This window comes from Leptonychotes weddellii, chromosome 4, assembly GCF_054177405.1.
Source record: "Leptonychotes weddellii isolate Sample4059 chromosome 4, ASM5417740v2, whole genome shotgun sequence".
In the NCBI taxonomy this organism is placed as follows: domain Eukaryota; kingdom Metazoa; phylum Chordata; class Mammalia; order Carnivora; family Phocidae; genus Leptonychotes; species Leptonychotes weddellii.
In genome coordinates this window covers 164,964,433-164,986,203 of record NC_138372.1, presented here as the reverse complement: position 1 = coordinate 164,986,203, position 21,771 = coordinate 164,964,433, and the positions used below count along the sequence as shown (strand labels likewise).

Genomic DNA, 21,771 nt, shown 5'->3' with positions numbered 1-21,771 from the left:
GAAATGGGGAAAATCCTTCTTCTTGGCTATTAACTTCCATAAGTGTTTCCAGGAGTAACAGATACAAATCAAGAGGGAAAGGTAGAGCACAGAATCCAAACTCTTCATGACAGTAATTCAACTTGGGGAAGAGGGTGTACTCACGACAGTGCAGTTGACCCTTGAACAATGCAGGGTTAGGAACACTGATTCCCGTGCAGGTGAAAATCTGCGTGTAACATTTGACTACCCCAAAAACCTAACTACCAGTAAATAGGCTGTTGCTGACCAGAAGCCTTACCAGTAACATAAATAGTTGGATTAACCCATGTTTCGTATGTTGTATGTATTACATACTGTACTCTTATAATAAAGTAACCCAGAGCAAAAATGTTAAGAAAATCATAAGGAACACAAAATACATTTATAGTACTATACAGTTATTATCAGAAAAATCCACATATGGGCGGGCCCATGCAGTTGGAACCCGTGTTGTTCAAGAGTCAGCCATCCTTCCTTTGTGTGTGTGGGTCCACCTCTACCGCACAGAGCACACTCAGAAAGCAGTCACATGTGCAAGAGCTGTATGACAAAATTACCAATGCTGCACTCCAGATAAATTCAAACGAGGACGGCAAACATGGCCGTTGGTTACTTGAAGGCTACTCTGGTGTGGCAGGAAGAGGCTGCCATGCCTCAACTCTGGCCGTAGTGACCGTTTTAGTGCCTGGAGGAGCACCAGGTGAGTGTGAAGGCTCCCTTTGTCCTTGAAGCCCTCGAACCCTGTCTGCTCCTGAAAGGACACACGTACTCTTCCACATGGCCACTGTCGCATTATCCATGGTAGTCAGTGGAAAGGGGAGTAAATTAACTCAACAGAATACTTTTCAAATCAATTGTTTTAATGCCTTTTCTCCCCTGGACCTGAACCTTTCAAGAAATGTTTATTTGTATTCATCTAATTTCATTCTAGATTCACTAGAGTGTACACCTAGAGACAGAGGACACGTGTGTCTTGTTCACACAGTGGGAATTCAATCCATCTGAGTGGAAAGGTGAATTAATGTATGGAGAGAAGGCAACAGCTCTTTCTGAAATGTGACTGTGAAGCCGGACAAGCACTTTGCTTGACTCATACCATACTCATGGTGCAGTGGAGCCGAGGATCCAGGTTTTCCACACCCTCTGCCTGATGGTTACGGCAACGCCATCTAACCAGACCTACATTAATCCAAACCTGAGAGAACTCCACATAAGCCCAGGTGGAAAACCACAGACACTGTCTGTTATGTTCAAGAGACTCCACATTTGTGGAAGAGCTTGAGGCACGATTATTATTGTCCGTTTGGTAGGAATATTAGGACATAGGAACATGTCAAACTGTGAGAAAAACAAGGAGAAGAGATAGAGGTCACATCCTTCCCCAGCTGAATAGCAAAATGGTGAAAGTATTGTGGGACTGATTTGTTAAATTCACTGAGTTCTCAGGACCCATTCCCCGCCAGTCACAGAGAGACAGAAGCTAACCATCTTGGCCTCTCCAGAAGTCCCAGTGTAGGTGGGAGAGAGACATGTGACTCAGCAGTAATGCTCGATACAGCAGCTCCTACCACCTCTGACTTTCCCTAGGGATAGCTGACCTCGGTGTACAAGGACAAATGGGAAGTATGAGATTCCAAGCTGAGAGAGCAGCACGAACAAAGGTCTGGAAGTCTGAGAGGACACAGCATACCCAGGGAATGACACAAAGTTCACTACGTCCAGGACAAAGACTTTCATCTTTCCAGTGGCTGCTGATGAAGCTAAAGATGTTGTCTGTGGCCCAGAGAATGAATGCAGCCTTCCAGACACTATGCAGAGAGGCACCCAGCACCCAGCAAGAGAGCTCCCTGACATAAGACATGAAAGCCCATCCGTTCTTGTTTCAGCCCCATCACCCGTCACTGCTTCTCTTTGACAATAGTTCACGTACTGTTTCTTTAAGACTTTCAATCACTAACATGAAACATCTATCCACCACTTATTTTCTTTATTTATGTTAAACTTGGAAGTCACAGGAAGAATCCCAGGGGGCTTGTATTCTTGTTGAAGAACTCCTCTGCCCTTCCCCTCTACCCAGTTTCCATGGATATATTTTCTTTCTCTTATGTTCAGTAACTCTATGAACCATATCAAAGAATTATTGAATGGTAAATGGAAACACTGACTGATTTGCATTAATATAAAAAATTGGGAACTTTCGTTTTTCTTCACTGAAAAAAATTTCAACTAAGAATCCATATTCAACAACAGCACTTAAGAGGAAATACCTCAGGGTAAAAAACAACTTGATATACGTAGGTGATTCTTTTTTAAATGACTGAATTACTCAGAGGCAACCTGGAGTGGAACATGAATGAATGTTACATTAAAACCTATAAGAGTCTGATAACATGTCTCCTTGATCCTGGGCTCGAACCTCCCCACCACCCAACTTCACCTTCCCTATCACAGATGTAAGCTACTTGACAAAAGAGGCTATTTCTTTCTCATTTTTTACACTTCCAGTATCATGTCTTATTTAGCACTCAATAAATGTTTGCTGAACTAAGGTAGAATATCCGAAAACTACAGCAAGTAAGGGTGGGTTATAACATCCAATGCTATGTGTGGACTGGCTCAATTAGATCAGCATAGTGGTCGTGTGACCCCTTAACTTACATAATCTCCATAGGTCTCTTGTGTTGGGGGTGGTGGCGGAGGTCTGTACCCAGTTGGGGGAACTCCTCTTGCTCTGGGAGTGAGAAGTCCTCTTCCCCGACTCACTGGCCCTCGGGCGGAAAGGACTCCCCTGGAAGCTGGCGTCCCTCGTGGTACACCAACTCCAACTGGCCGGGCTGTGACTCCTCCCCTTCCCCTGCAAGCAAGAGGGGCAAGTTAGCAATAGTCACCATATTCTCTACCATTCCATGGTTCACATGCATTTATACCTCAGGAAAATCAACGTTCCATATTACTGTAAAAAGAAATAAGGAAACCATATGCAAAGTGAAAACTAAAGCAAATGAGAAACAACTACATACCAAAAGGAAGTTAAGTCATTTAAGCAGCTTATCCAGCAGTGATAAATATTGTAACATCAAAGAAACCCCAAGACTCAATTTCTGGCTAAGATACAGAGTAGGAAGCTTTGACATGTGGGAAGGCTGCATCTACTGAGGATTTCTCTGTGATGCCAGGCCAGGGTCACATCCAACCTTCATGCCTACACTATGAAGTGGGCTATATTCTGCTTGTCTATGGACAAGGAAACTGAGGCTAGAGAGATCTTCAAACTGAGAACACACCGCCAGCAAAGACCAAAGTATACATCAGAGTTCCGTGAAAGAGAAAATAAAACGTACCTTCCCAAATAATGTACTGAACACATAGTAATTTAAAATACCATTCTTAAGTTAAATAAACACAGGTATTTTCTGAAGTAGAACTCAACATATTTATGGATCTCTAACATAAAATATGAGATTTCAAGTCAGAGAGGAAGGAAGAAGGAAACTGTATAAAGAATAGCTCAACATAAGCAAAATCTTGAAAAAACGTGCAAGGCCTATGAAGAAATGAAGACAGAAAAATGAGGCTACACCACAGAATAAAGATTTGGCCTGATCCACCTCCCACAGACAACGTCCCCCAAATAAGGAGAACTGTCACAGATAATGTGGCTGCCTACATATCTCCTATCTCCTTCTTTAGTTTGATTGGGATAGCAAATACATAGCTAAAAACTTAACAGAGAAAATTAACAAAACCAAAAGCTGTTTCTTTGAAAGGATCAATAAAATTGATAAACCTCTAGAAATGCTAAACACACACAAAAAAATATCAGAAATGAAATTGAGGTCATCACTACTGACCTCAAGGGCATTAAAGCATAGTAAAGGAAGATTATGAACAACTCTAGGCCCACAGATTTGTTAACTTAGATGAACTGTACTAATTCCTTGAAATATACAAATGACCAAATCCCACAAATGGGGAATTAAGTAATCTGAAAAAAGTTATGTCTATTAAAGAACTTCAATGAAAAAGTAATAACCTTTCAAAAAAGAAAGCACCAGGGTACCTGGGTGGCTCAGTCAGTTAAGTATCTGACTCTTGATTCTGGCTCAGGTTATGATCTCAGGGTTTTGAGATCAAGCTCCACATCAGGATCTGCACTGGGTGTGGAGCCTGCTTAAGGTTCTCCCTCTCACTCTGCCCTTCCCCATCCCTCTATTTAAACAAAACAAAACAAAGCAAAACAAAAAGCACCAAGCCCAGATGATTTCACTGCTGAATTCTTTCATATATTAGTCTAGGGGAGATGCCAAGGGACTGGCCTAGCTGATATCTGACCTCCCCATGAAGAGACATGTCATCCAAAGGGGAAAAAGGATGAGGCCTCCTAATAACCAAAACCATTAAAGACATTATGAAATGAAAAAAACAAAAACTATAAATCCATATCTTTTCAAGAACAAAGGTGCACAATTCCTCAAAAATAGTGGCAAATTAAATCCAACGATATATTAAAAAGTTATATACCATGAACACGTGGGATTTATTCCAGGTATGTAAGGCTGATTCAACACTAGCATATCAATGTGATCTACCATATCAACAAGGCTTAAAAAAAAAAAAATCATACAATCATAAAGAGCAGAAAAATCATCTAACAAAATGCAACATCATTCATGATAAAAATTCTCAGCAAAGTAGGAATAGAGGAAAATTTCCTCAAGTTGAAACAAAAATCTACAAAAACCTGTAATTGCTATCATACTGAATGGTGAGGGAAACTGAATGCTTTTCCCTTATCATTGGGAATGAGGCAAGGATGGCCACTCTTACTACTCCTACTCAAATTTTACTGGAATTCCTAATTCAGTAAGAAAAGGGAATAAGATTGTGTAAGATTGTGGAAGAAGAAATAAAATTTTATTTACGTGACATCATTTCTACATAAAAATTCCGAATCATCACAAAATAAAACAAAGCATGCAAACAAGCAAACAAAAACTCCTAGAGCTTACTGCACAAAAACAAGGTCTCAGAATACAAAGTTAATAACTCAACAATATATACCATATACCAGCAATGAACAACTAAAATTTGAAATTAAAACATAATTTAACAGTATTTGTTTGGGCCAGATATATACTAAAATTGGAACAATACAGAGAAGATTAGTATAGTCCCTGCTCAAGGATGACATACCAATTTATGAAGTGTTTCATATTTTCCTATGCATGTGTGGGGGCAAGGTGCCTCTGGGAAAACTCTGTACCTTCCTCTCAATTTTGCTGTGGACCTAAAATTGCTCTAAAAAAATAAAGTCTTTAAAAAAATACATAATAAAAAATTTTTAAAAAATACAAAATAATAACATCTTTTAAAGCAACAAAAGAATTGAAATGTTTTGGTACAAATCTAACAAAATATGTACAACTATTCTCTGTAGAAAACCATAAAACTCTGATGAAATAAATCAAAGGAGAAATACCTCATGCTTAATGATTGTTGCAGTCAATACTGTTCAGTTGCCAATTCTTCCCATCTTGACATTTATACTCAATATAATCCCAATCAAAATCCCCGAGAGCTACTCTGTAGACTGACAAACATATTCTGGAGAATGTAGAGAAAGGCACAGAAGACCCAGAACAGATAACACAATACTGAAGAACTAAATTTTGGATGTCTCACAGTAATCTGATTTCAAGACTTATTATAAAGCTACAATAATCAAGGTAGTAAGTACTGATGGAAAAAATAGACACACAGAACAGTGGAACAAAAGAAACAGACCTGAAAGTGATCCACAGAACTGTAGTCAAGTGACTACTGACAAAGGAGCAAAGACAATTCAGTGAAGAAGTCTTTTAAACGAATAGTGCTCAAACAAATAGATATTCATATGCCACAAAAGAAAAAAAAGAGAAAAGAACGAGACACATCTTTCACAAAAATTAACTCAAAATGGATTTTAGACCTAACATAAAATATAAAACTTACAGAAGAAAATTCAGAAGAAATCAAGAAATCAGTGTGACTTGGGTTTGATGATGAGTTTTTAGATACAATATGAAAAGCATAATCCATGAAATAAAAATTGGTAAGCTGAACTTTCTTAAAATTAAAGACTTCTCCTCTGAAAAGGACACTGTTCAGAGAGGAAGAGACAAATCACAGAAAAGGAGAGAATATCTGTAAAACATATATCTGATAAAAAACACCTGTGTCCAAAATATACAAAGAACTTTTAAAGCTCAACAGTAAGAAAATCCAATTAAAAAATGGGCAGAAGAAGTTATAAAGATGGCAAATAACCAAAGGAAAAAAAAATGTTCTATATCATTTGTCATTAGGGAATTGCAAATTAAAACATATCTATTAGAATAACTAAAATCAAAAGAAACAATATACCAATTGATGGTGAGGATGTGAAGGACAAGGTGCTCTCTCATTCATTGCCAGTGGGCATGCAAAAGAGTACAGTTACTTAGGAGGACAGTTTGGCACTTTCTTACAAAGCTAAACACGGTATTACCATACAACCCAGCAACTGTATTCCTAGGTATTTACCCACCCAAACCTGCACATGAATGTTTATTGAAGCTTTATGCATAGTGGCTAAAACAACCAAGATGCCCTATAAGGGGTGAATGGATAAGCAAGCTGGGGTGTATACATACAAAGGAATATTATTTGGCCATGAAAAGAAATGACCTCACAAACCAGGAAAAGCTATGGATGAACCTAAAATGTATGTTTCTTTTTTTTTTTTTTAAAGATTTTATTTATTTATTTGAGAGAGAGAGAATGAGAGACAGAGAGCATGAGAGGGAGGAGGGTCAGAGGGAGAAGCAGACTCCGGGCTGAGCAGGGAGCCCGATGCGGAACTCGATCCCGGGACTCCAGGATCATGACCTGAGCCGAAGGCAGTCGCTTAACCAACTGAGCCACCCAGGCACCCCTAAAACGTATGTTTCTAAGTGAATGAAGCCAATCTCAAAAGGCTGTGTACTATATGACTCCAATTATAGGACATACTGGAAAAGAAAAAACAAAAAAAACAAAAAAACTAGTGATGAGTTAAAAAAAAAAAAACCAGTGGTAGACACAGATTGAGGGGAGGAGGGAAGGTTGAACAGGTGAAGCAGTAGAACACTTTAGGGGGCCGAAACTATTCCGCAGGATGCTGAAATGGTGGATATGTGACACAAATCATTTGTCAACACCCACAGAACTTTATAGCACAAAGAGTGAACTTTAATTTATGTAAACTAAAAATATATATATTATTTAGGAAATGAAAGGTTTCTAAGAATGCTAAATGTGACAAAATATTTTAACTGCATTAAAAGCATATAAAACACCTTTATGAAGTTGAGAGGTAAAATAAATTTAGAGGGGCACCTGAGTGGTTCAGTCATTAAGCGTCTGCCTTCAGCTCAGGTCTGGATCCCAGGGTCCTGGGATCAAGCCCCGCATCCGGCTCCCTGCTCAGTGGGAAGCCTGCTTCTCCCTCTGCCACTCCCCCTGCTTGTGTTCCCTCTCTCGCTGTGTCTCTCTCTGCCAGATAAATAAATAAAATCTTTCAAATAAATTAAAATAAAATAAATTTAGAAATGAGTGAAGCTTGTAAGACTAAAGGCAAAAGAAACTGCACATAGCACTGCTCTAGGGGATAGGCTTATTTCCCAGGAGGAGGGGTGCAGGGATAGGTAATGATTCTGATACACTCTACACGTACACTGGACTCGAGCAATTAAATGGATGGTGGATGATGGAAGCCACCCTTCTTGTGTTGAAGGTTACAGATATGCAAGGGGAAGAGGCTAGAATGAACACTATGGTAATGGATTGGAATCAGAGACATCAGTATCAACTCTTGATTCATTTACTATAGGTACAGGTGGTCACACACGGAAAGATGCACAGATGTGTATACATACATGGGCTAGTGGTATACATATGTTTCCATGCTCTGTCAGCTGACAGGGCCTGGAAGCAAGGATACACTAGCAGCAAGAAGCAGAACCAGCACCCAGATCTTGGTCTCTCACACCATTCTCCAATAAAAGGAACCGGGGCTCCTTGGAGAAATGGCCGATTCCAGGACTAGAGCAGGAAGTATGCAAGATGATGCTGGAGCTACTTGTAGAACAGAAAGTAAGGATGTACTCAAAAATGAATGAATGAATGAATGAATGACCAATAAAAAAATTATGAGGGTATATGAAAGGAGCAGAGGAGCCAACTGAAAGAACACCCAATGGCCAAAGCTAAAACAATGTGAGTAAAAAGAACAAAGCAGTATTGGATTTTAAACCAATGTATAAAACATATAAATATCCATAAGCCCGCAAATGTAAACAAATGATTGAAATAATAAACAGGAGAGAAGAGAAAAATCTTCCAATAATTTATGTAGATATTCTACCCTTCATGGGGGAAAAAAGTAACTTTAAGTGGGGAAACCCAACAAATACGACCTCAGCCCAGTTACTGAGGCAACACAGCAGCACAAAGTCATGTGGACAGTAGGCACCCCCGACACATGGGATGAAAATGACACTTCACCTTTGTGTTTTTTGTTCCCCAAACCCATAACCCCAGGCTCATCTTGAGAAAAACATCAGACCGATCCAAGATGAGGGACATCCTCAAAGAACCTGACCAGTACTTCTAAAAACTTTAAAGCCGTCAAAAAGATGCAAAATCTAAGACTTTCACCCTTAGGTAACTTGTATTATTCCTTTTGTAAGTATTGTAAATTCGGTCTGTTTTTGTTCATCCGAGGCTATAAAAATTGGCATAGTAAAAGCGGTGGTCAAGAGAAAGGACACTGGAGTCAGACCTGAATTCAATTATTGATTATACCTATTGTCTTAAGTTCTGCTTTCTAGTTAATATTCAAACTAATCAAATCTGAACTTTCCAAGCCAGTTCCTCCAGAGTGAAGTGAGTTACACAACCCATTTCTTAGTGGTACTATGTAGGAAAAATGACGCAGGACACAGAAAGTACCTAGCACATCTCCTACTCAATCAAAATCAACAATTTATGTAGATTTCAATCACTCTCAATTGCAATGACAGACACGATACTTTCTAGTCTTACTCATCTTCTTATCTCCAGGATATATCTAGAACCATCTTCAATATGATTAGAGAAGATCTACTTCCTATGTGATATTTCAGTTAATCTGTGTTTATTCAAACTAAGGCCCCTGCTTCCTTATCTAATACCCCATCCCTGCCATCCAAGGTACTACATGGACCACAAAACATTCAGCATGTTTTCTGAATCTATACATTTAAGTGTTCCATCAAATTGAAAGACATAAATTTATATATTCAAGGAGCTCACAATTCTTTCCCAGCATCATCTACCCTGTTTGGTTATGTGCCCTCTGGGTATATGGGCTCATACTAAACTATCTATTACAGAATTTCAGACAAGTCATTTGATATATGTAGCTCTGGATACTTATCTATGAAAGATCCTTTGAAGAGTCATTCTTAAGTGTTTGAAATTCCATGAGAACTGTGTGAAGCAGCACAGTTGCTTCAGAGGATACTCTGATGAGAGGAAGAAATGGGGGAAAGTAGCAGGCTAACATAAAAATCCCATCAATCTCCAAAGTATCCACTGAATGCTACAAATGAAGTTCAGTGTAAAGTTTAACAGCTGGACTGATAACATGGGGACAAGAAGAGAAAAAAATGTCTGTTAGATGAGACAATGATAATCAATGAGAATTTATTTTTTTTTTACTTGAAAAATTGATTCAAAGTGATAAAATCAGGTTGCCACACTGTTCAGAATGAGGCTAACGGGAAAGAAGGATCACCCATCTGAACAGAAAGCTTGGAAGCAGACGAAGCATTGTGATGGTCATGGTTCTTTCTGTTTGCATTCTTCAGCAGCGAGACCCTGGTTCCTGGTTTGAAACGCAGATATGGAAATAATCCAGAAAGGTCTGTGAACAGGTACTTTCACTGCTTTGAATGAATGACTGATTCATCAGGAACTAATAATTATTTATAGATTGGCAGAGGTTTTAGGATGTGATGAAAAAGTATGTGCTCTGAGTTCCAACATTCCCATACTCAAATCTGCTCTGTCACTTGGTTGCCAAGCCTCAGTTTTCTACCTGTAAAATGGTCTCAATAATACCTAGCTCTTGCAGACAGTCGTGAGGGTTACACACAGGATGTATAAAGTGCCTAACCTAACTCAGGCACTTAGTAAGTGGTAATTATTACACAGTCTTCCACTTGGAATCTGTCCTGACACCTTCCTTGGGCTGCTTACCGGAGGATGAGGAGAGAACAGGTTGAAGGTATAGATCACATCAGTTAGCAACAGCATCTTTATGCACACTCTATACATTTCAGAGCAAGAATGCAGACTGGTAGAGAAAGAGTATAAACATATACTACTACAGTGTTTGGCTTTTGTCTATAAATTTTATGAGGAGCAAAAAGTATTGGATAAAACAGTGACTTTGGTGGCAGAAGCCCTGAATGCTCAAGCCAGCCCCAGCATTTTTTTTTTTTTTTTAAGATTTATTTATTTATTTATTTACTTGACAGAGAGAGACACAGCAAGAGAGGGAACACAAGCAGGGGGAGTGGGAGAGGGAGAAGCAGGGGTCCCACCGAGCGGGAAGCCCGACGCGGGGCTCGACCCCAGGACCCCAGGACCCCAGGACCCCGACCTGAGCCGAAGGCAGAAGCCCAACGACTGAGCCCCCTGGGGCACCCAGCCCCAGCATTACTACCTGGGCGGGTCCCACAGCTGATCACAGGCTGTGCCCGAGGGAGCCAACGGCAGGGTCTTAGCTTGGCACCACCACTATCACAGCAGGAAGCTCACCTTCCCAGATGCCCACCTGAGGCCCATGCCCTGATGCACTAACCACCCAAGGGGCAATTTATTTCTCCCACACACCCCCTAACAAACTCACGGACAACTTGTCTTCATCTCTGTGGTTTTCTGAGAGGGAAACTTAATCGTTCTGAGACTTTTCTTTCTTGCCAGAGGTGACAAGTGAATGAGAGGCTAGATAAAAGCAATCAGGGAACGTAGCCTGCGGTTATAATCCCTCAGAACGTGCAAAAGAAATCGTCAAAGCCAATGACGACCGAAGCTTCCAGACCCTCTGGCAGCCCTTACTCTTAGCGCCTTTGGAGATGATCTGAAATGTGGTTCTAGGGCAGCATGTCCACACTTCTTGTGCGTCCTCATCACCAGCGAGGACCTGTGTCGGGGCAGAGTTGGGAGCCAGGAGGTCTGGGGTTTCATTTCCAACGCACTCTCGGGTGATGCTGCTCCTGGTTTGGAGCCAGAACTTACAGACGTGTTCTTCATTCTGGGATCCATCCCATCTCCAACACAATTAAAGAAAAATTCATGAGCAACTGTTTCATTATTCTACATTGCACAGGGTACAAAATAAATCTAAGGCAACTTGTTTCTTCTTCAAGAAGTTACCAACTAGTTCTTAGTAAAACAGTGTGAGAAGCACAACCTCTTATAAAGTGCAAGAAATGCATTTATCTTCTCTTTCCCGCCAGTGATGTATCCCCCCTGAAGACAGGGAGCTCATTCCTTACTTTGAAGCCTGTCGCTGTCTTCCAATTCTGTTAGCATGCTTTTACTTTTCTTCTTTATTTAAAAATAAAAATAAAATAAAATAAAAATTGCAGAAGTCTTCATCATTTCTAACGGCCCTATTTCTGCCTTTGCAACTACGCAGGACAAGTCCTCTTCCTCTCTGATAACAGTGAATTAATAGTAAAGGAGTTTAAGAGAGATGTGTACTTTGCCCAAGGTCCTCCATAAGAATTCAAGTTGTGATGTGGGATCATTTTGCGTAATCGGAAAAGGAATCATGGCACAGTTGAATAAATTAAGCCCATGGACATGATAAAAATTAAGCAGGGTTTGGATTAGCGTGGCCTCAGTGTTCTAGCTCCATTTTACAGGCAAGGAAACCAGGGCTTAGCTTGGGGAGAAATCCCCTGAGGACCTACAGCTCGAAAGAGCCAGGGGACTGATTGTCCCACAGAGTCACACCCAAATGCCAAGCCAACAGTCCCCATCTTTTCTGCTTTCCCGTCTCTGTCCCCTGCTTGGGCTGACTTCCCTCTGGCACTGTCTTGCCTTATACCCATGTTCCCCATTCAAAGTTATTTGCACCTTATGGGGTGCCTGGATGGCTCAGTTGATTAAGCAACTGCCTTAGGCTCTGGTCACTGGGCTCCCTGCTCAGCAGGGAGTCTGCTTCTCCCTCTCCCTCGCCTCCACCCCTCGGCTCGTGTGCTCTCTCTCTCTCAAATGAGTAGATACAATACTTTAAAAAATTATCTGCCCCTCATTTCTATTTCCATTCCACTTGTTTTCATATCTCCCATCCCCTTTTTACACCAGTCTGCCATAATTACTGGTTTCTCTGACTTTTGTTTCTTAAACTCCCTGAAGTCAAAATAATGACTTAGCCATCTCTGTAACTTCAATCCCTGTCACAGAAAGAGCTCAAAGATACTCTGTGACATTAAATGACCTAACAGCAGGAATAGACTGATTTTCAAAGAGGAAGAAATACATTAAAGCTTCTGAGGGGCGCCTGGGTGGCTAAGTCGTTAAGCGTCTGCCCTCGGCTCAGGTCATGATCCCAGGGTCCTGGGATCAAGCCCTGCATTGGGCTCCCTGCTCGGCGGGAAGCCTGCTTCTCCCTCTCCCACTCCCCCTGATTGTGTTCCCTCCTCGCTGTCTCTCTCTCTGTCAAATAAATAAATAAAATCTTAAAAAAAAAAAAGCTTCTGAAAAACCAGGGTGTGATGGGAGGATAGTCCCACTGCAAGTGAACACACTCGATTCCATCCGCCCCAAACTGTCTCAGTTTATCAGATCTTGTCTAATATTATCGTAGGGAAAAATCAGTTGGCAAACTGGATGTCAAAAACCTTCCTCCAGTTGGCACTGACGCCTGCAGGGGGGCCAAGAACATTTATCTGGCCGTATGCTGCACTTGGCACGTACGTGGTGGACCAAGCTGTGACCAGGAGAACCATGCTTAGCTGCCGTTCTTACCTGCGGGCCCCTGGCTGGCTTCGGAATTACAAGCTTTTGTACAAAGTTCTCACACGACTTATAACACTATTTGCCTTAGTTTTTGTCTTCCCAAAGCCTATTAAAATGATTTTAAAAAAAACACACATTTCCCATTTTCTCCTTTTGTTTCCCCTTAATCCACTCCAGTATGGCCACTCACTAATACGCCCTCAGGGACCATTGGAACAGAAAGCAAGTGGATACTGAGGAAGGAGGGAGCAGCTCAGTAGGAGAAATCCGTGAACCTTATGGCAAGAAAAGAAGGCAAACTCATTTCCCAGGAAAGTTGTCTACTACTCTCTGCCTGGGAAGTGGGGCACACATGTCAAGTACCAACGCCTAGGTTTTTATTAGATCAGAAGGAAGGAGAGGAGGGTGACTTCTGTTCTGACAGTTTGGTGGTAGAATGTCCTGAGAAGGTAAGTCCAACAGGGAATCAAATAATTTAAATTACATCCCAAGAAAGTGTTGCTATTTTTTAATAGAAAATGCCTACCTATAATGTGGGCTAGTAGAAAAAGAAATATATTGTCATTTTCCTGTATCTTTAGTTAAAAAAAAAAAAAAAGGATTTTTAATACAGATGGGTAGATTAACACAAATCATATCATATACTGGTGAAATATAAATTATGACTCTTATATTAACTATTCAGTTTTCCTGATAACATTCTCATAAATAACTTCATACATTATGGGGGAAAATACCTCATTTTCAATCACTAAAACAACCGTTAGCATCTATGATATCATTCACGATCGATTTTAACAAAAAGTGAAATCACGTGGAAATCAGTGTAGATGAGGCCCCGCGAGTGACTGTCCTATCCGACCTCATGTTTGAGAAGTTATGTAGTGCCCCAGAGGCAAAGGAATTGTGGCCACTTGTTGTTTAACACAGAAACTGCCAAAATGCCGGTTTTACAAAGATAAGATGTCAGTGGGGCACAATCTAATGTTGAAAGTATAAACAATTACCTTTTTTTTTTTTTTTAAAGATTTTATTTATTTATTTGAGAGAGAGTGAATGAAAGACAGAGAGCATGAGAGGGAGGAGGGTCAGAGGGAGAAGCAGACTCCCCGCCGAGCAGGGAGCCCGATGCGGGACTCGATCCCGGGACTCCAGGATCATGACCTGAGCCGAAGGCAGTCGCCCAACCAACTGAGCCACCCAGGCGCCCCTATAAACAATTACCTTAAGCTGAGAGCTCAAGCAGTATGTACGAGATGCTGAGGACTGCGGGAGTCCCGGCAAACACTGCAGCACCCCAGCACCTTGGCATATAGTTTGGGAAATGCAGCCAAAAGATTTAATGTGGAACTTCAGTCCACGAGAGAAGAAAGGAAAGGGCAGGGAAAAAATGTACAGAAACCAGAGCTGAAAATTTCCCCAACTTAATGAAAGCTTATAAAAAGCCCTGAGCACTGTGTCAGCTTCATGTCCTGGGTCAAAACCACCACATTCAGCAGCCAGAACTGATGAACATGTACTCACTCCTCAGAAAGGCAGGCTTTACCTGCTTGGTCCACTCTTCTTCCTGCTGCTTCTGGTCTCAAATGCAGGGAAGGTAAGACTGCCAGCTACTTGGGAGGAAGGGCCAGATGGCCAGAGTAAAGGTCGGGAGAAAAGCAACACAGAACAAGGCAGCTGTTTTGAAGAAAGGGTGGAGGGAGCATCCCCGTGGGTTCGAGACCGCCTAGCCAGACCGCTGGGCAGCAGGTCAGGGTGGCGGGGAGGACCTGCCCAAAGCGTGCTGCCTGGAGTGGCCTCACCTCCACAGCTTCCTTCTCTGTGGGGTCTGCGCAAAGAGCGGGGGACGCCACATTTCACAGCAGTGCTTCTGGAGACATGCACAGGACAGACCGGAAGTAAGGACACCGCCCTACCTCCTGAGTTAACAAAGGGGATGTTTAGTTCTCCCATTTGAACTGAAACGAAGGCTTTATTAAAACACGTACTACTTCCCACTGCAGGATTTAATTTTAGGTCATTCACACCTTTCAGCTGAAAAGTATCTTGAAGTGGTAACAGTGCGGAACATTGACGAAGACTCCAGCAGTAACTTGTTCCAGTCTAAAATTCCTAAGTGGTGACAACTGTGTGACCATTCCCACAAAGTTATTCCCCTAGTACATTCAGTCATGGGACAGTGAACCACATTAACACAAAACACTGTAAATGATCGACACTTGGATCAAAAAGAGCCTGAAGGATTTGCTATTGTACCATATTCACTTAACAATTATTTACTGACTGAATCCTTTATGCCAGGCCCTAGGGACACAAGAGCCTTTACGGGTTTACATTATAATGAGGAGAAGCCAATGAAAATGTGAACAAATAAAAAAGGCAGAATTCAGCGTAAGAAATGCTACTAAGGGACCGAGACAGGATGCTGTACCCCAGCTGTGGGACTGGGGGACGATGACTCTCAGCAAGGCGATCAGTAAGGCTTCCCAGACACGTGCCTATGTCTCCCTACAACGTGATGCCCAGACAAAGCGTCCCGAGGTGGGGGCAGCGGGGGCAGTGAATGCAAAGGGCCTGGGAGGGAAATAAGCTTGGCCAGTTTACCAGATGGTTAGGAGACCAGCCTGGCCACAGTGCAGAAAACCACAAGGTCAGAAAGGGCAGGGAGAGCGCCAGAGGAAGAGGAGGGTGTTGTCGGGCACAGCAGGAAGTCTGGGTATTCTTGTAGCTGCAAAGGGAGCCACCAGAGAAACTGAGGCAGGGAGCAGACAAAAGCTAATTTTAACAGGTCATTCAAGACTGCAAATTAAAAGTGGAAGAGCAGTGTGGCTAGATTAGGGGGGATGGAAGAGGTGATTAATGAAAACCAGACTTAAGGTTTATTTCAGAGGTAAAATCAAAATGGTGTACTGAGGGACTGGATATGGCAAAGATCTACTGATGACTGCACACTGGAGAGATTTCTCACAGGTCTGAGGACCAGAAGGCCCTGGGCTTCGATGAGTACATCTGTCTTCTGTTTTATTACTTTTTTAGACCTTGAGACAATGTGAATTGATGCCCATGTTTTCCTCGGCTTGAGTTACAAGGAAGCTCAAAGCATAATTCGAAGACCAACTCTGTGACTGTACTCTTGTGTACCAACCTCACCCTTAGGGTTTTGTACCTTTCTGTCCTAATTTCCACACCCATTTATTTTTATTTGTGAGATGTGCATATTAGTTTGGCAAGTTACTATATGTGATTTAATGAGAAAAAGTAGTAAAAAACATAAAAGTATGTTCACCATAACTTGTATTAAAGGTGCCATCATGGGCTGCAATAAAAATGCAGTAAACATGACAGAATCAAAACTCTATGGAAGAAATGCAGTGCCAGAATGGATGGAAGAAAGCCCGACTCTGGATGAAATCCAAGGGGAGGATCAAAGACAGGGGACAGGCACAGACTGTGGAACCAGGGTCCACAAATCTTGGACAAGTCATCACCTCCCTCACTTATAAAATGGTGACTTAACACACCAGTGCCCCCCTCACAGGGTTGATATGAGGCGTAACCTAGTTAATATCTGTAAATGCTTAGAAAAGTAATCCATAGTAGAAACAGTAGAAGTGTTAAAATAAGCTTTGGTGTGAGACACAAAGAGAAGTAGGATGTAAACAGGTGAGGGGCTGAGAAGGGTTACAGAACTGTGGGCAGAGGAATAATGAGAACAAACGTATTGGAAGGACATGAGCACCAACTTCATGAAACAAGCAGTTTCCAGCCAGGGGTGGAACACACAGGAAATATGGCAAAGTAATCAATAAAGACTAAACGGAGTGAGGCCTTAAGAAAGAATACAGGAGGGCTCTGAGTACCTCTTCTATGAAGAGGAATATTACGCTGTAAAAAAGCAGAGTATTTGAAAGATCTGGTACTGAGGAAGCCCATAATCAAATGGAGGAAAGAAGGCAGGGTGTGTGTAAAATGCTCTGCCCAGTGCCGAGCGCTAACCAGCATACTCCATCGCAAAGACAATATTCACTGTCAAGACAATGGAAAGGCTTTCAATGGCAAGCAATGTATATGCGTCATCAAGAGGAATAATTTTTCAACTGGGCAGACAGAGGTGTTTCTCCAGATACTATAATCTAAAAACCAAAAAGCTTCCGCCTTCCTCACCTGTTCATAACATAACATTTTTTTTTTGTTTTTGTTTTTGTTTTGTTTTGTAAAAATGTTTTAATTTTTAAATACAGAGTACATATTAAAGGTTCTAAAACATATTGTGCCAGCTACAAAATACTTCTGAGGGCCACATTTGGCCCAGAACTCACCAGTTTAAGAACTCTCATGTCCTTGACAGTCTTTCTGCCTGGCATAGGCCATGGAACTTAGGGACGACTTTGTCTACAATCCTTTCATTAACAAAGTCTTTTTATTTTAAAGATTTATTTATTCATTTGAGAGAGAGAGAGCACAAGTGGGAGGGGCAAGGGGAGGGAGAGAGAATCTCAAGTAGACCTTGTGCTGAGTGTGGAGCCCCATGTGGGACTCGATCCCATGACCCCAAGATTACCACTTGAGCTGAAACCAGGAGTCGGACACTCAACCCACTGTGCCACCCAGGCACCCCTCATTAATAAATTCTATTATTCCTGGAGCACCTGGACGCCATTAAGCGTCTGCCTTCAGCTCAAGTCTTGATCCTGGGGTCCTGGGATCGAGCCCCGCATTGGGTTCTCTGTCATAACATAACATTTTCAACTTAATTTAAAACCTGACAGCAAGGGGCGCCGGGTGGCTCAGTCGGTGAAGCGTCTGCCTTCGGCTCAGGTCATGATCCCAGGGTCCTGGGATCGAGCCCCGCATCAGGCTCCCTGCTCCGTGGGGAGCCTGCTTCTCCCTCTGCCTGCAGCTCCCCCTGCTTGTGCTCCCTCTCGTTCTCTGACAAACAAATAAATAAAATCTTAAAACAAACAAACAAACACAAAAAAACTGACAGGGAAATTAGAAATTATCTTAGTCAAAACGACAGATCTGGTTTAAGGAACACAGCATCCCCTAAAAAGTGCCCTCAAGAGTGGCACCGAGTGTGCTCTCTTCTCTACGCCCTCTGTTCAGGAGATTCATTCTGTGAATGTTGCCTTCTTTAGAAAAAGAGCCTTTGCAGATGTGATTATCGGAAGCATCTTGAGATGGGAGAATACTCTGAATCATCCCGGTGGGTCCTAAATGCTATCATGTGGAAGAGGGAAGCAAATGGAGATGAAAGACAGACATGACAGAAATCGACATGCAGACAGAGAGACCAGAGTGATGTGGCCACAAGTCAAGGCTTGTTGGCAGCACCCGAAGCTGCAAGGGGCAAGGAAAGGACTCTCTTCTAGAGAGGGGAGCAACACCAACACCTTGACTGTGGTCTGGCCAATACTGATTTTGGACATCTAGCCCCCAGAAGTGATAAATCTCTATTGTTTAAAGCCGGCAACTTTGTGGTAATTCACCCCAGCAGCCACAGGAAACTAATGAAGCAAGTACAGTTGACGACCCTGGAACAACACAGGTTTGAACTGCACGGCTCCATTTTCACACAGGTTTTTTTCAATAAATACAGTAGTGTAAATGCATCTTCTCCTCCTCATGAATCCCTTAGTAACATTTTGCAATATTAGAGTATTTAACACATATAACATACAAAATATGTGTTCATCGACTACGTTATCGGTAAGGCTTCCAGTCAACAGTAGCCTATTAGTTAAGTTTTGGGGGAGTCAAAAGTTGTACACTTTTTGACTATGCAAGGGGTCAGTACCCCTATCCCCCACAATGATCAAGGTTCAATTGTAATTTCTTATGATTTAAAGTAAATTTAGGGCGCCTGGGTGGCTCAGTTGGTTAAGCGACTGCCTTCGGCTCAGGTCTTGATCCTGGAGTCCCGGGATCGAGTCCCGCATCGGGCTCCCTGCTCGGCGGGGAGTCTGCTTCTCCCTCTCCCACTCCCCGTTTGTGTTCCCTCTCTCGCTGTGTCTTTCTCTGTCAAATAAATAAATAAAATCTTTAAAAAAAAAAAATAAAGTAAATTTAATGGTAGAAGAAATGAAAATGAAAGGGATTTACCATTTACTGAACACCTAAATAATATCATTAAACCATCAACAGCGATCCCATTATTATTAGCCTTTTTTATAGAGAAAATCCACTTGGTACAGAGCAGATCTGTTTATTTCACATTGCAATAACACCTATTTGTAATTGCTCTCTTTGACCATACACTGATCAGCAACACTCAATAAGAAAACTGACTTTTTATTCCCCCCAAATGAACTTGGAGATATAAAAGAATGCTATTTTATTTCATGCAAAATTCTATCTGGAAAAATATATACAGTCACCAGTGAAAAATCTGTGTTACTTCTTTCTACAGAGTTCTTTTGGATGCAAAGATTAAAAAATTAAATTTTTTCAAATAAATCTGAGATAGTCATATCTCAATATATGGTTTTGCTTAAACGGTCTTATGAATTCATTAAAACATTTTTCATATTAAAAGTAGTCATCAATCCAAAGACAGAAAAAAAATTCCGTGTACCTGGACCAGCTGAGGAGTTTTCAGATGCCACAGAGCATTCTCAGTGAATAAAATGACAACAGGCTTTAGATACTCACTTGGTGCCTGACATTGTGCTCAACACTGGAGATGTGGCAAAGAACTGGCCTAATCCTACACTCAGTGGGGAAGGCACATGCTTCCAGGACCTCAATTTGCATATCAATGCTATTACTTTAAAACAAGTTTCATTTTAAAAAATTAAAAAATTAATGTTAGAGAGATAAATAAACTTGTCTACAGTCATCAGCCACTTAAGTGGTGCAGCTTCTATTGAAACCCAGGAAGATCTCAGTCCAAGCAAAGTGAATCCCCTTAATTACGACATCATAATGTCTGAATATATTCTTGCAGGCTTTGTACTGATACACTGATAGAGCTGCTTGACTATTAATAAAGCAGACATTAAAACTGTTGCCCTGGTACCCTATTCTAACAACAAAATGTTAAGTCAATTAATTACACCTACCTGGTTATTGCTGGGGTTGGTACACCTCTTGTACGCAAGGTGGGTTTCCCTCGAACAATGGGTACATCTGCATTTTCTGAACCACCGTTCAAGTATGTTAATTCTTGGAGCTGTGCTTGCCTGATTTCGTCATTATAGTCCTACACAGAAGACAGAAGAGAGCATAATTCACCTCATGTGAAAAATACAAAAGTATTTAGGACAAGAATAGAACAATTTTTAAAAGAAAAAAAGGGCAAGGGAAATAGTTGAATTCATAAAATAAGATTTGAGATTGTTGAAATGAAAATGCATCAATAAATTGTTGTAAAAAGGAAAAAGAAAACCAAAACAGGATTTTTCCCAAACTAAAATTTTCTACAATCAGCCATTACTCCTTCCGCTGGGCCTACTTTCCAAGTAAGATATTTACAATAAAATTAAAATATGATATACAGACACATGGCATTGTTATTTACAACTCAATTCAACGAGTAGTTACTGAGATCTGTAAAGGGCCACCAACAGAGCCCGAGGAGCAAGCCCAGGTCCCTGCAGCCGAGGAGCACACAACCTGACAAAGCAGGAAGACATACATACCACAGGATAGCTTTACTGAAATTAAGAACCACATGTACACATTCTTCTTGTACATTTCCATTTGGATATACTAGAAAAATGCACCATTTCCAAAAATGCACCATTTCCAAAATATCTTACTCTTGGAAACGTGCTCTTCGTTATCTTACATTATTGTTTAAATACTGAACTGAGAAACCCTGAGAGTCATCCTTGATTCCTCCTTTCCTGAATATCTCTAACCCCATTCAAGAGTCATCAAGAAAGACATGTAATAAATAAATAAAAGTGTGATCTGTTTCACAATAAAAGGAAAATTCAGGTCTAAATGGTCAAAAAGGAAAGTCCTCTAACTCAGCTGTGTGCAATAAGAGCAGGTTTCTCTATAAGAAGTGTCATCTAAGGATGAGTATGAACTAAATACCAGAAAAGCGGCAATAAAGTACTCTAGTTGGAGGTAAAAGCATAGTTTAAGACCTAAAGAAATGGTGTCTAGGGGAACAGGAAGAAGTGCTCTATGGCTGAATTATAAGAATGACTTGGGGTGTGTATGGGGGGGCGTGGTCTCAAAGTGGAGAGAAAAGCAGAAACCAAATTAAACAAAGCCTTAAGTCATTTTAAATATAACTTTAAAGGTTTAAAATTAAAGGTACTAAAAAGCACTTAATAGTTTTAAGGAGCAGAGTTGCGTATCTAAGTTTATGTTTTAGAAATATTATGAACAATTGTATGCCATCAAATTAGGTAGCTAAGATGACACAATGACAAGGATGAATTCCTACAAAGACACAAACTACCAAAACTGACTTAAGAAGAAACAGAAAATTTGACAGATAAGCCGAGACTAAATTAATACTCAATAAATGTCCTGCAAAGAAAATCCTAGGCCCACAAGACTCTAATGGTGAATTCTACAAATAATTAAGAATTAATGCTAATCCTTCACAAACTTCCAGAAAAATGAAAGAGGAAGGAGTCTTCCTCACTGTCTCTATAAAGCCAGAACCGTCTGGGTACCACAACAGACAAAGACATTACAAGAAAAGAAACCTATAGA

General features: G+C 41.1%; 1 protein-coding gene and 1 non-coding gene across 4 annotated transcripts in view; one reads left to right on the top strand and one right to left on the bottom strand.

Moving 5' to 3' along the window:
• The window catches only part of KHDRBS3 (KH RNA binding domain containing, signal transduction associated 3), a 103,285-nt gene that overhangs the window by 64,654 nt on the left and 16,860 nt on the right, over positions 1–21,771 (bottom strand). For 2 of the 3 annotated variants that reach the window (XR_014144452.1, XM_081816582.1), the window contains exons 3-4: positions 20,157–20,296; positions 2,680–2,875 (exon numbers count right to left, since the gene is read on the bottom strand). Coding sequence is in view for 2 of the 3 variants with exons in the window: in XM_081816582.1 (XP_081672708.1) it covers positions 2,680–2,875; positions 20,157–20,296 (336 nt within the window). In the remaining variant the exon portion in view is untranslated. The remainder of the gene's footprint in view (positions 1–2,679; positions 2,876–20,156; positions 20,297–21,771) is intronic. The other variant, XM_081816583.1, reaches the window with a different exon arrangement.
• On the top strand, positions 5,136–5,240 carry LOC115943080 (U6 spliceosomal RNA). The gene has a single exon (XR_004077684.1). It is a non-coding gene; the product is annotated as a U6 spliceosomal RNA (small nuclear RNA).